The sequence below is a fragment of the Blennius ocellaris genome, assembly GCF_963422515.1.
Source record: "Blennius ocellaris genome assembly, chromosome: 6".
Taxonomy (NCBI): domain Eukaryota; kingdom Metazoa; phylum Chordata; class Actinopteri; order Blenniiformes; family Blenniidae; genus Blennius; species Blennius ocellaris.
In genome coordinates this window covers 5,978,852-5,993,080 of record NC_137655.1, presented here as the reverse complement: position 1 = coordinate 5,993,080, position 14,229 = coordinate 5,978,852, and the positions used below count along the sequence as shown (strand labels likewise).

The window sequence follows — 14,229 nt, the reverse complement described above, 5'->3', positions numbered from 1 at the left end:
AGTAATGTTTAATCATTATTAGTTGATAAGTGATATTTAGTTTACGTAATAAAAAATGACTTGAACATTTAAGCTAAACTGAAACAGTATTTATCAACGTGTCATATTTCTTTAATTTTGGTGTATTTGCTGCTCATTGCCTTCATTTCAACCAAGAAGTTTACTTTATTTTAACCAAATCAGAGTCGGTGATGGGAAACCCTTATTTTGTTAAATCAAGGTTCAAGATCTTTATTGACATTTTATAGCTGTTGACAACAATACAACAAGATGATGACGGTACTCCCTGAGTTAAATAAAAAAAAGGCCAAATAAAAATGGAAAAAAATATAAATACCTTGGGACAGGTTTTCTTTTTTGTAACTCTCTTACAGGAAAGGGTGGTTCTCTGTTCTCTGTTCCCTGCGTGTTCTCCCCTGGATCAGAGATGATGGTTATGTGAACAACACTGCAGCTTGCTGTGGATCTGCTCTCAGAGAAGTGGCGAAGCGAGCCGTGACTTGCTCATCAGGCACAAATCTAATTAATCCCTCCCAATAAATTCCACAGGAAGCAGAGAAGCGTTGAAATGAGGAACAGATTGTACAGTGGGATGTATAGTCTTAAAATAATCTATGTAATTAACATTTAAGGGCGGCATGGTGGGGTAGTGGTTTGCCCTGTCACCTCACAGTCAGAAACCCCTTGTTTGAGTCCAGCGCTGGTCGGTTCTGGTTGCGTGCAGATGTTCTTCTCTCTAGATTCCAGTGTCTTTCTGCAATATTTTTTGTCCTTCTGTTTCGACCCCTGCTGCAAATGCTCCAGATTTACCCTGCAAAACCTTGCATTTTACCTGTTTACTCAGAGTCGGAAAGTTTTCGAAAAGTGGCTTCATTGTCAGGGTAACAGGCAACCGGAAATCATTGTCATGTAATCGGGTCCTATTGAAAACAAACATGCCCGTGAGGTTCTGGCTCGCAGTGAAGTATTGTTTCTTTAACATGCTCCAGATATTGTGATTTGTCACCAAAAATTTGGAGATATTCACTTGTTTGAATGGTGTTTTTTTCGAGAATTTAGTTTTATTCTGAAGAGGACACGTTCAGGTGAAGAGTCCATTAAAATGGGAAGATTTCCATCAAGATTTCAGTCACCATTGGATAAAATGAGAAGGAGCACCAGAGGGAATCTTTCCGGGGTCACATCAGGAGAGTACAAAATCAATAGCTTAATGAGTAATAACAATAATCTGTACATTTAGGTAGCAAACCTTTGGCCTTTCATGACTGACATGTTAACAATGTGAAATATCTGTGTGTGTTTGTCTCATTGTGTCAGAAATTCTCGCCATCCTCACAGTGAAAAGACATCTGAAAGCCTTAAATGACATGCATATCCCTTTAACGACTGATAAAGTGAAACCTCCTCCAGCTGTGAACCGTCTGTCTGACAGACTTCAACATAATTAAACCTCAAATATCACCCGGCTGTCCTGGCACCACTAAAAAGTCGGTCCGTTGATCCTTCACAGACTTGTGTGACAGACTTAAACTCACTTGAAGAAAACACAACAAAGGCTCAGTTTACTGATTATATTACTCCTCTTTTTTTATTGCTCTTAAGCTCTTCACTTTATGTACAAGAAACTCCCATCAACTTTCATCCCTCCTTTTAATAAGTGAATGTACAACCCCCTCTACTGGAGAAAGTATATACTGCAACAATATACAGGCACTCTATTAAATGTAAATGGATTAAACGTCGACATGGATTATTATTATCATTATTATTATTATACAAACACTATAAAATTGAGCACAACTACCACATTCAGAATACAGAACAGAAACGTCAGGTACCTGCTGTGCTGGCAGGGTCGTCACTGATTGGACGTGCTATTAATCACACACTCACTGCTGATTGGACAGAAGCACAGTCCGGAAGTCAATCCTGCCCAATCCGTAGACAAGAGACTGTCTTCAATTGATAAGAGACACGATATTTTGTCCTCATTGTGGCCTGCAGGTACTGATGGCTGGTTTCATTGGAGCTTTAATAGTTCATTTTGAACTTCGAGGTTTCAATGACACACATTGCTCGAGGAGGACATCTGGTGGCCGATCAAATTAAGTGCAATAGAGAAGTGCTGTTGATTGGTTCATATATAGTTTTAGACAGTGAGAGTATATCCGAGAGGCCTGAAATGTGTCCAAAAGGCCCTTCCTGATGAAAACCTATCAAAAAACCTATCGATAGTCACAGCGCCACCTATTGGCAAGATGAAGTTAAAGGAATTATATTTTCACATACCATGGCCCCAAACTTTCTGACATCATCCTTGAGAGTCATCGGGACATGAAGCACATCTGGACTCACAGAAATGTCGTGACAGCCATACTCTAAACTCAACAGGAAGTCTGCCATTTGGTGTTTCTCCTCATACAGGGTAAATCCAAGACAAAAAATGTGGCCTGTATATACAACAGTCCTTCCCGATGAATATATCAAAACTCTTTAGCAAAAGTTAAAGGGTGTCGTAATGGCACGTGATCTCCATTCAATTCAGCAGACAGATTCACTTTTTTTTCCCCAACGGTGTTGAGGATGGATGAATGGACATATTAATCAAAGTTTTCAGAATCAACTCCAAACAATGAGCCCCCCCCCCCCCCACCAAGAAAAAAGAAAATACGACAAATTCTGATTTGTACTGCTTTTTAATGTGTTTTTTTTCCATCACAAATAGTAAAAGCCATACAATATAGCAAACCAAACAATGACAAAGCTCTATACAGGCATAGTAGCTCCTACAGTCCGGACGACCCGTCACAGCACCCGGATCTCCACCGACAAATGGTTAACATTCAGTTTCATGTTTTTCTCATTTATTTTATTAACCTCAACAAGCACTCATTGGCAAAAAAAAAAAAAAAATTGTATATAGTTTGTTTGTTTTTTGTCTTATAAGCTGAGTCAAGACACGTTAAAGTGAGAACCTGAAAAGGCTGGGCTGACTGCGACCGGAGGATGCTGGGTACGGATCAGTCAGCAGCGTTGCGGTTACAGTTCCACTCGAGCATGCAAGCTCCTGCTAACGCTAATAAATAACGGAACATTCTAGTCTGATATAAAAGCCCTGTAAGTGCTGTAGTCAAGGTGACCCCCTCTGTTTGCCTCTTCGGGGGGGGGGGGGGGGGGGGGGGTTTAAAGGGGTGGGTGGAGGTTGGATTTTTTTTTTAAAAGCAAAAGGTAATATTCAGTTGCTTCTCTCAGGATTTGAATGGTTTCGTCTCACCGAACGTGGCATAAACACAGCTAAAACACTGTATTGCAATAGAGGCGGTTCCTGTGCGAGTGATCAGGCCCCGCCACCGGAGGGCAGCAGCCGCTCATCCAACCCAGAGGCTTTTCTCTCTCTTGACATGAGGAGGTGTGAAGATGCAACTTTTATGCAGCCCAAAAAAAAAAAAAAAAAAAAAAAAATGAATCCACCGATAATACTTCAACAATTAAGTGCTAAAACTTAGACAACATCGTTTCTAGGCAGGTTTAAGTTAATAAAAACAATCGTGTCGGCTTTTAACTTTAGGGCGACTCCAATTTTTCTCTTTCTTTTCTTTTTGAGTTAAAAACAATCGGTCATACAAAATACTCCCCCAGAGAATGTTCCCCAAAGTTAACAAAAAGAAGAAAAAAAATAATAATAATGCTGTGGAAAAAGAAACATTCAGAATCAACAGTGATACACTTTGAAATGCACACACTTTTACACCTTGTTTATGCCAACGCACTCGTTTCTCTTTCAGTAATCTGGCTGTATACTTTATAATACATGTATACAAGGTAACATAGAGCAACAAAGCAAAAAAATAAATATCTTAAGTCACTGTTTGGAAGTTTATATATATATATATTTATTTTTTTTAATCTATATATGTATATTTATATGTATAGCTTCCTTTTGGGTAGGATGAGTGTGAACGGTTTTGGCTGACGGAGAGCTTTAGACGGGTTAAACACAGGAGTGGATGAGAAACCGTCCTTCAATCCTCCGGCAGGTTCAGATCATTGAAACCTTCGGCCGCAGTAAAGTGAAGGACCTGTGGCGATCTCTAACGCAACCTCCTGTCTAGGATTCTTGTTTTATCTTATTTTTTTGTTAAGGTTTTTTTTTTTTTTTTTTTTGCATATTTAAGACGGCGTGGATAAAAAATAAAAAGCTCTGCATTTAGGACAGAAAGTCAGGCACCAACAGTCATCTAGAACAAGTCCTACTCAAAAAAAGCTATCGGAAATATTTACACAGACCTTCGCCACCTGCAGGGAAAAAACGCCAAGACGACGGTGCACGATTGACCTACAGTATCAGTACATACAGAAGGAAACAGTATTTTTGATTAAGCAGCCATATTTGTTGTACAAAAGAATACTTTCGACCCTCCGACAGTGGCACACTATACACGCCCTGACTAACGTTTTTTTTTTCTTTTTTTTTTTTAAATCTTTGGTTGACCGGTCGGAAAAAAAAAAAAAAGCCTGATAAGATTTACAATCCACCTCAAACGTCCACACTACTTGACTTTATCTCGACAAAAACATGAAAACGACACTTTTTAAAAAAAAATAACATTTGTACGCACAATGTCATTCCCTCTTCACGAGTTTCCTCGCCCGGGGAGGTTAAACAACCACCGTCGCCCCACCGCCTCCCCAATCCCGCCGCCACACACAGCCACGCCCCATCCTGCACTTCCTCTGGTCCGTTCTGGAGTCCATTCGAGAGTAAAAGCAACACGCAGGCAAGGCAAGCCGCACATACACACACATACACACACACACACACACCGAGCACTCGTTCCTGGCATCCGAAACACACACAGAAAAAAATGTCAAAGAGTAAAAAGAGCAGGAGGAAAAAAAACCAAGGTGACATATCAATACAAAGCAAAAGTGATTCTCTCGGCTTAAAAGGAAAGACGATAAACCAAAGGTGTTTAAAAAAAAAAAAAAAAAAAAAAAAGCGCCAGGCTTTGTTTTCTGTTCCTCGCTCATCGTTTCTGCGAGGCGATCATCTTGGACACGAAGTTGACGATGGCGCTGGCGGGCTGGTCCGGGTCCAGCTCGGCGAAGAGGTGACTCACGTTGTCCGTCGTGCTTCCCTGCTTACGAGCCACGAACCCAAACAGCCTGCGGGACGTCAGCGGTGGAGAGTTAGTGGAATTAAAGCATTCGGTTCGTAAACAGTTCGGACTTCGATAAAGAAGGTGGTGATTATAATAGTTTATCTGGGAAACTGTAAATTGTGGACCCGGAGGTCATTCTATCAGCGAGATGAGTGAAATCATCAAAAAGCTTTGAGAAGCTTCACAGATCTGAGGTGAAAACTAGTTTTGAACAAAGAAGACCTCCTTTTTTTGAATAACGCCCATAAATTAAAGTTTACTTACTTGACTGCGCCTCCCTCAGGCTTGTTCCATCTGAAAAAGGTTGAAATAAAAAAATTAGGCTTTAGATTTTAAAGAATCCATTAATGGACGAGACACTGGTGAGCTCAACATTGTGTAAAAAAAAAGAAACCCCAGACTGCCTCATACACAGCTGAGACAGAAGTGTGTTCATGATTCCGAAAACACCTTCGGGAATCTCAGGGAGAGGAAACAAAACACGTTGAAGATAAAACAAGAGCAAACGAGTTAAAGAACAAGGTTTTGAAACGGGTTCTGCCGATCACACACAAATGTTTGAAAAGGCCTGAAAACAATGTCCCTTTATATGGAAAGAAACACTGAAAGCCGTGTAGCTAGCGTGTTGCTTCGTTTCCATGGAGATGAGGCAGTTTCTAAACTTTCCACCTTGGGAGCCGTTTTCAAAAAGTTGCGTTTGGATCAGTGTGGTAGCTGTAAGTGTTTTTATGTCATTACGTCATCAAGAAGGGTCACGTGTGTTGTCTTTACTCACTTTCTGTCCTGAGGGTCGGTGTCGCAGAACGTGACCGAGTTGGTTGGATAGTGGCGCCGGAAGAAAAGCCTGAAGAGGAAATAGAAAAATACGAAATGACATAAAAAAAAATATATATAAAAGCAAAGAAAAAATTTGCATAACATTAATTGTGAAGATTTCCGACCTCAATAAAACATGCGTGTATTATTAACTTGTGTTTACAAAAACTAGTCCCCGAATTTCTGACACTGCGGTAAACAATCCAAAAAGGTCTTAATCTTTTAATTTTCTGTTTTGATGGTGAGCTCCTGTTGACACTCGCCCCTCATGTTTAAGTTTTACGATGTGCGGAGACACTGATTGATCTCAATCCGATGGTTTGGACTTACTTCCTCTGGTTGTCGGTGAGCGTGATGCCTTGTGACGACACCTTGAAGTGCACGACGGTGGCCGTGGGCGGCGAAGCAGCGGCCAGCGTCTCCGATATGGCCTTGGCGACCGCCTGAGGGCCCGTCAGGGACTCCATCTCCACCGAGTTGATGTAGAGAACGTTGCACGCTGGGAGGAAGAGCACATGTTTTATTGGGACCAGGCGAGACGGAAGCGAAAACCGATCAGGCTCATGCACTGCCTTGGTCTCGTTAGCGGTCATGCTTTTCTGGAACAAGGATTTTAAGGGTTGAATCCTCCATCCAAATCATTCCACATGAAGCATTCTGCCTGTTAACAAGCTGGACACTGAGTTTAGGAGACATTTATAAAAGGTTTTTTTTTTTGGTTTTCATTTGTGCAGATAACAACATACATAGACGGACAACAGACATATATGATGCACATTCCAGGTGCTTCCAGAGAAAAGTGCAGTGGGTTTACCATGAGAATCAGCAGGGGCGCTCTGCACTGCGATAACAAGGACGTCATGTCGTCAGATGTCATCAGGACACAATAATAAAGTGTATGACTATCAAATCTCGATAGTCTGGTGCGAGATCAGGACCGAGACGTTGTGAACGAGCGGCTCCAGGTCTTACCTGCTCCTTGTTTCAGCCGGTCGGCCAGCGGGTTTGCCGTGGACACTTCTGGAGCTTCCTCGATCAGATCTAAAGAGAGTTGTGTTCACAAGATTAGTGGGCTGCATAGAGTTCATTTTGGAATAGTACAATTACTTTAAAAAAAAAAAAAATGTGTACAAGATTTATCTAGATACACCACATATAGATTTTAACAAGCAATTTTTGAAAAAGGCTTCCAGAGTTCAACCTAACATTAGTTTTCTGACTTGAAAAGACTTTTTTTTCTTTCAATTAGCTCCAGGTTAACCTGTGAATTTGCTGCCACAATAGATATGTACACTCTACCATTGTAAAACACTCTTTTCTGAACTTGATAACATCTATGAGATCCTTAATCAGTCACTTTTCTCAAGCAAAACTAAAAACAGGTTAATTTAATATTGAAGCCTTTTTAAATTTTCTCCATCATTACCTAGCCAGCTAAGTAGCAAAGTAACATTTAGACCGTGTGTCTATTATATTGTATTCTTGAACAATCCCAAAATTAAAGGACATGGGTTTATAAAGAAATGTTTTGAGACCGAACGTTCTGACGGAAATGTGAAATTGCTGACAGAATCTGGACACGCACCTGTGGTAGGGATGAGGAGTTTGCAGGGCAGGGCCAGCGGTGTGATAGCGTGTTGGTAGACCAACGCGGACAGACAACCTGCCAAAGAGACACAAAAACACACTGTGAGAAACAAGCATTTCTATCTCCCGGAATTTCGTTCTCGTTTTAGAATTCGAGCTTCGAAGTTCATGTGACGAAAACGGTTGGAGTGGCGAGTCTTTCCAATTTCGGAAAATCTGCTTTTCCAAAGTTTAAATTGAAAAACGTGCTTCAATCTAACATCCAGACTGCATAGAGATCTGACTTATATGCAGTGGAAATATATGTCTTTTCTTTGTATTTCGATCTAATTTTGTAAAAATAAAAAACCAAAGTACGTCCATTCTCGGGCCTTGAGTGAAATATATGAAGTTAACTTCACAAAATAAAATTATTCCTTGAAAGGTGACTTATTATTCTGATTTTAGTACATTACTACACATATTCTCTAGTTAAATGACATTCAAACCATTGGTTTTAAAGTGTGGCTAAATATAAAATAATTCAGAATTCAATTTCAGTTTATGTATCTGATAAATATTATATATTTATCTGTGAGTCAAGTTTGTCTTTTAGCCATTCAGTTCTGCAAAAATGTGACAAAATTCTGACACTCTTGCTATCCAGAAGTGCTAACTAATTACACAACCTTAAATAAAACATCATATCATGACAAAAAAAAGTACCAATACACTTTAGACATAGTAATGTTTTCATTGGTTACAAGGGATTTACCTGCAATCACTAGTAGTTACCTGAATACAAATAACTACAGAAAAGGACAAACAATAAACCATGATGAAATGAGTAGGGAGTGTAGAGAACGGTGAATGAAAGTGTTTTGAAGTTGTTTTGCCACGTCGTGGGATCTGTCAGGACAGATATAAAAGGTAGATGAACGCAAACCCGGAGGTCATGTAGCCCCACGGTGTAACTAGTAGACAGAACATGAGTGGGATCGCTTTAGTCAAAGCTATAATTATAAATATTTGAGGACTTGGGAGGGGGGAGCACTCACCGAAGTACGGCTCGTTGGGGCAACCTTTCAGCTTCACTCCTTTGGGGCTGCTCTCAATCAGGAAGTGCCTCACCAGCTCGTTGGTGATGTCACCTGAGAGGTGGGGGGGGGGGGGGGGGGCGTTTCAGTGATACACAGCAGACCAACACAGAGACATCACCTCATATGTTTGGTATCAAGATAGTGATTTCATTCTGGCTCCATCCGGACCAAAGAAGGAGAATGGAGAGCCATGGTCAGACTAACTACTTGAAGCTTCTTTGAAGTATTTTTTTTTAATGTAGAAGCACCATTGTGCCCCTACCTTTCTTGTTTTGATGCACAGTGGGGGGAGGAGACGCCACTTTCATGGCCAAACCGTAAGCCCCCCTGAACGAGTGGCTGTCCCGGATGACAAAGGCTCCAGGCTCCCGCTCTCTCAGCAGGCCGATTGCTGGAAAACAAAGAACATTTGATTATTAGACTTATTAAAAAACATGGTTATAGATCAGGGGTCCTCCATTCCGGGCCTCAAGGGCCGGCGTCCTGTACGTTTTAGCTCTCTCCCAGCTTCAGCACACCTCAATCTGATGTTGATGTCATCAAGCTTGTAAAAAAAGTTATTTATCTCTCGCACATTTTACTCTTCTCAACAAGCTCTCGACCTGGTGTATTTGGATAAGGCATGAATCTGTCAATCGTTTGTTAATTTCACAAATTGATCAGTTTGTTCAGACAGAAATATTTTAATGTGCACATGTAATGCATCTTCCAATTTACTGATAATTACAAAATCGTACATTTGATGTGCTATTTTTGCTTGATTGCCTCACATTTGTCACACTACTCTAAACAAACACAACTCCTAATGTACATAATTTGTGAAATTGTGATTTAAATACTCCTTAAAATCAATGGATGCAATGCAAATGTATATGCCGCATTAGCTACAGTTGAGTAATGGACCTCGGAGGTGAGATATAAAACTCGATCAAAGAATGAAGCGAAGCCAAAATATTATGCAGAAAGCAGTCAAGAGTAGAGAAGGATCTAAAGTACGATGAAATGTGTTGTGATTCTGTTGAAAAAGCTGCCGTCAGTTCGAATTCCTCTGGAACTCCAACTTCGAACACGACACTTTGCTTCAGACACTCCATTGTTCATGGAGACGAGCTTTGGAGCACCATTTAGTTTAATGTCGCCTCCTGTCCACATGTGACACTATAAGGCAGGAAAATGGATGAGATGAACAACACATGCAGATGTAGCCTAATTCTACACATCTGGTGCGGCTTTGGTTCTGAGAGTGCATCGCACTAAGCATAAACTCCCTGGGTGTCTGATGTCATTGCCGTTGAGCATGTGCTTGTATTTAACGTGATATAATCCAGCGCCGGCTGTGAGCGCATGAACATGGGGGCGGCCAATAGCTGCTGACCTCACAACAAAAACACACAAGAACAGGAGTGTTTTGTATTGAGGCTTACATGCATATCCAGTATTGTGCATATGTGTTCGTCCATTTATTGACTGTGATGATGTTGGAGGGTCCCACAGCTTACAAAGAGGAAATCCAACACCATGACTTCACTTCCACTGGTAGTCCTACAACTTCAAAGGTTCCTTAGAAAACCTTCAACAACTCTTCTACTTAGCTTAAAACACCTTTACTATTGATGTGCTTTGAAAGATCCCAGTAGAAACAGATTTAGTTGAAACAAAATGAAGAAGCTATCAAGAGTTCAAAGTCAAGAGTTCAAAGTTAGCTATTAACTAAATCAACTTTTACAATGTTAATTCCATCCATTGCAATCACAATTTGGATAAAGCTTGGATTGAAGATGAATGTATGGACATACAGCTGGATAAACGGTGCCACTGAGAGCACTAACTATCAAAGACAAACTTTGGAATAAATTCACTATTAATTCAGAGGATATAAATTTAACGAGATAAAGATTCCCAAACATACAGAAGCACTGACAGATGGATGTTTGTGAGAAACAACTGTGTCCACTTGGACAAACTCAAACATCTTACATCTCGACAACAGTCGACCGATAGACTTAATCAACACGGTTTAAAACATGTTTTTGGCCAAATGGCCATATAGGAAAAAACCTCATTTGAGTAGCTTACCTTGTTCTCTTGAAATGTCTGGCTTGTACCAGAACTTGGACGTATCTTGAACAAACTTCACGTTGAGCCTGCTGTCAGGGCCTCCGTCTGTGACAACAACACAGCAATGTCACCAATTGTTAACTGAACTAGACCTTGATGTGATTGTGAAACAAAAGGTAACTAAGAGATATGTAAAAGCATGTATTAGTGAAAAGCTATGTAGATGAATTTAACCTCCTAAATTACAAGAAGCGAGAAAGCTCCTATTTCTTGCCAATATTGTATGATATCAATGTTACCTGGACCTGCTTAGAAAAGCATTTAGATGTTGGTCAAAACTTTTAGAAATCTCTTGCTGAATTTGTATATTGAATGGCAAAAGAAAGAAAACATGTAAAAACTGTGTGTCGGAGCATGGAATTGCAGCAATAAGGATGCCTCAGCAAAATTAAGTTCTTACATCGGAAGATACAATCTCAACAAGAAGCAGCATATTGACTTTGAAGGACCAGCTTGACCATCTGGATTAGCTTCTTCCAGAAAAAAAAAACCAGCAGTGCTTTCAAAACTTCTTCCATATTTTTGATAACATGTCCTTACCGGGTATAGTGAACCTCGAGAAGTCAGACAGGGTGTGGAAGTAGCTCGGAGTACTTCCTCCGCTCATCGGGGACAACACCTTCCCATTCAGCGTGCCGTAGGACAGGGCGCCGTTTGGTCGATCGCCACTCGACATCCGCCTCTTTTCCGGCAGCTGGGGTTGGAAACCAGGGGCTGGGCTGCCCTGCCTGAACCCTACACCCGTTCCCATCATTCCCCCATCAGGGTAGCTTGCAGGGGAGATGGGGAAGGAGGGGGTGGGTGGTCCTTGATAGCCCGAAGAGCTGCTCTGTCGAGAGAGGTTCCCGTGTCTTTCATCCGGTGTGGTGTAACCACTGTGCATGGGGTGACGATCTAAACTGGGGCTTCTCTGAGACATCTGTGAAACAGATGGATGCCGGCCCAGCACCGGACTTCCTTGAGCATGTGTAATGGATGGCTGTCGGCTGAGCACAGGGCTGCTGTGAATAGCCTGACCCAGAGATGGGTGTCTGCTGAGGACCGGACTCTGCTGGAGCCCCTGTCCAAATGAGGCCTGTTTGCTAAGGACTGGGCTGCCTTGAGCTCCCTGAGACGGACGACGACTGAGGATGGGACTTCCAGCATGAGCTGACATGACCATGTCAAAGCCATTAGCTGGGACTGTTTGCTGGCTCATTATGGAGACACCGTGACCAGCACTCGGACGCTGCTGGAAGACAGGATCATGGGTAGAGCCCAAAATGTTTGTCTGGTACTGTGGGTGGGGTTTTGCTTGGCCAAGTGTGATCTGAGTACGCTCTGAATTTGGTGGGCTTGGATCCGAGACCACGTAGTTACTCAGGAGAGTGCTGGGACCAAGGTAGGACATTGTGGGTGTCGCAGTTCCAAGATAGGAAGAGGTTGGGGAGCTAGAATCCAGGTAGGAAGAAGTGGGGGTGATCATGGCTTGATATGATGGGGTGGGTGTGGGGTAGGCACTCTCTGTAGCCTGGGAGCGGAACCCAGAATCAGTAGTGGGTTGGGAAGGAGTGCTAACGCTGCTCTCCACTAATGGGTGCTCACTGGAAAAAAAAAAAGAGTAACTCTTTAGACAAAGTTGTTCAGAGGTCCGTAAAGCTTTCATCTAAGTACTAAGTAAGTTTTTGCAGCTCTGAAATGAAAAAATGATAGAGCACCATGTATTTTACTGACCTCTGTGAGCTCTGGATGGGACTGCTGCTGGACAGAGGTGGGTTCAATGTGTGGGTGGTGGAACTTGGACTCCGTTGCTGCCTTGCAGAATCTCCTGGAGGACTAACGCTCCGAGGCGATGAAGGAGGCTCCGCACCTGCCGCTCTCGCCACCGACTCTACGTAACTCCTCGGTGCTGGAAATAAAACAAAAGCCATATCACCATACATTTACAACAGCCTTACTGTTTGTGATGATTCATCACTTTTGGTACCTCATTGTAAGCAATTGTTGAGTGGACATAACTGGATTGTTACATGAAAGCGGTTGTGAATTTTCCAAACAAATAACACTAAATGAGAATGGTTTCTCCACACGTGATGTGTAGGTGGAGTGCAACTGAAAGTCTGGAAATATGGGGTGGAGAAAATTAAAAACTTATGAGTGATTCAGGGTGTTTATATGGACTCGAGTTTTCCACTGAGCAGGATCATCCCAGTTTTGATCATTCTCATGCAGGTGGCTGGGAGCTGATTGCTGCCATCTATTTGCACAGTTGTTTGAGATGCTTACAAAACCAACTAGTTCTATTATCTTAATTACTGGTTGTAAATGTGGGACTTTTTTTAACAGTTAAAGCAATTGCAGCACATTCATTAGTCAGGCACATACACCAAAAAGTGGTCCCGTTCAATTGGGTACATATACAAAGTGTGATTTTAGCCATCCCAGAAACAAGATAGTGGCGATGTCTTTGATGTTGGCTTTCAATCTGCAGTCTTCCCTCACACAGTGGACCAGGTTTGTGGATGGCTATAGTCAGGCTTGTGTGGCCAGAGACTGCCTGAGGTAATCTTGTTCAGACATATCGCTGCACATCATCATATGGCGTCTGCTCCAGCTATAAACACAACAACAAGAGCTGATTCCCAAGAAGGTAAAATGGACAGTGTGCTGAAATCACTTTTTTATCCATGGACACCGACGTGTTTGGGTGTGTGTCAAATTTCCAACCATGATATAGGAGGATAAGAAAGCTATCTTTTGTGTTTCAAACTGAGAAGGTTTTGTGTGTCTCATGATCAGAAGACCATTAACAAATTGTGAACATTCACCATGTCGAGAGATTTGCCCTTGATCGGACATGATCTATTTATAAAGTTCAAATTACAACACAGGCCTCTTGTAGTTCTATGGTCTAAGTGACTTATATGAATACAGATATACAACTAAGACTGGTTCATCTGAATGTTTAATTGGTCACAAGACAAGAGCATGCAATGGTACAACCTGTGCAGGTAGCCAACAGCGTCCAGATAGTACAGAGTAAGGTGTATACATGCAACAGTGACCTACTTTAAATGATTCGTAGTAAAGGTACAAAGGTACAAGGTTCTTAAGGTCAAGATACCTTGTTTTTTCTGTGCATGAATACAACTACTCTACTTCAGAAACCTTGATGATTGCTGAGACACTCAAGTCCATGTAAACACACTCAGTGAAGATCTAAGACGTTTCACAACAATAGTCTTACCTTCCTCACCCTCACTGCTCTCATCATCTGTAGAGCATCATTGGAGATAATCCAGAGAGGCAAAGTATTGTGAACGAACAAAGGTACAACAAGGGAGCTTGGACATAAAATCTATACACAGCGCTGTATTTACTCAGCTTGGTGTTGAGGGGGGGGTGTCTTTGCAGGAACAGTTATACTTTCCATTGAAGTTTTAGAGACGCGAAAGGTCAGAGAACCAATGCAGATATTTTTTTTAACC

The 14,229-nt window shown here is 41.7% G+C and overlaps 1 protein-coding gene across 16 annotated transcripts in view; it reads right to left on the bottom strand.

Annotated features, from left to right (window-relative positions):
• Positions 1-2,677: 2,677 nt before the first annotated feature.
• The window catches only part of tns1b (tensin 1b), a gene marked incomplete at its 5' end in the record, with an annotated part of 183,720 nt that continues 172,168 nt past the window's right edge, over positions 2,678-14,229 (bottom strand). For 13 of the 16 annotated variants that reach the window (XM_080498037.1, XM_080498042.1, XM_080498028.1 and 10 more), the window contains 12 exons: positions 2,678-5,166; positions 5,427-5,456; positions 5,938-6,006; positions 6,309-6,477; positions 6,793-6,819; positions 6,951-7,019; positions 7,564-7,641; positions 8,603-8,695; positions 8,907-9,035; positions 10,721-10,807; positions 11,303-12,345; positions 12,476-12,650. In XM_080498037.1, the coding sequence (XP_080354163.1) occupies positions 5,028-5,166; positions 5,427-5,456; positions 5,938-6,006; positions 6,309-6,477; positions 6,793-6,819; positions 6,951-7,019; positions 7,564-7,641; positions 8,603-8,695; positions 8,907-9,035; positions 10,721-10,807; positions 11,303-12,345; positions 12,476-12,650 (2,108 nt within the window). In that variant the 3' untranslated portion in view covers positions 2,678-5,027. The remainder of the gene's footprint in view (positions 5,167-5,426; positions 5,457-5,937; positions 6,007-6,308; positions 6,478-6,792; positions 6,820-6,950; positions 7,020-7,563; positions 7,642-8,602; positions 8,696-8,906; positions 9,036-10,720; positions 10,808-11,302; positions 12,346-12,475; positions 12,651-14,229) is intronic. The other 3 variants (XM_080498040.1, XM_080498034.1, XM_080498032.1) reach the window with 1 other exon arrangement.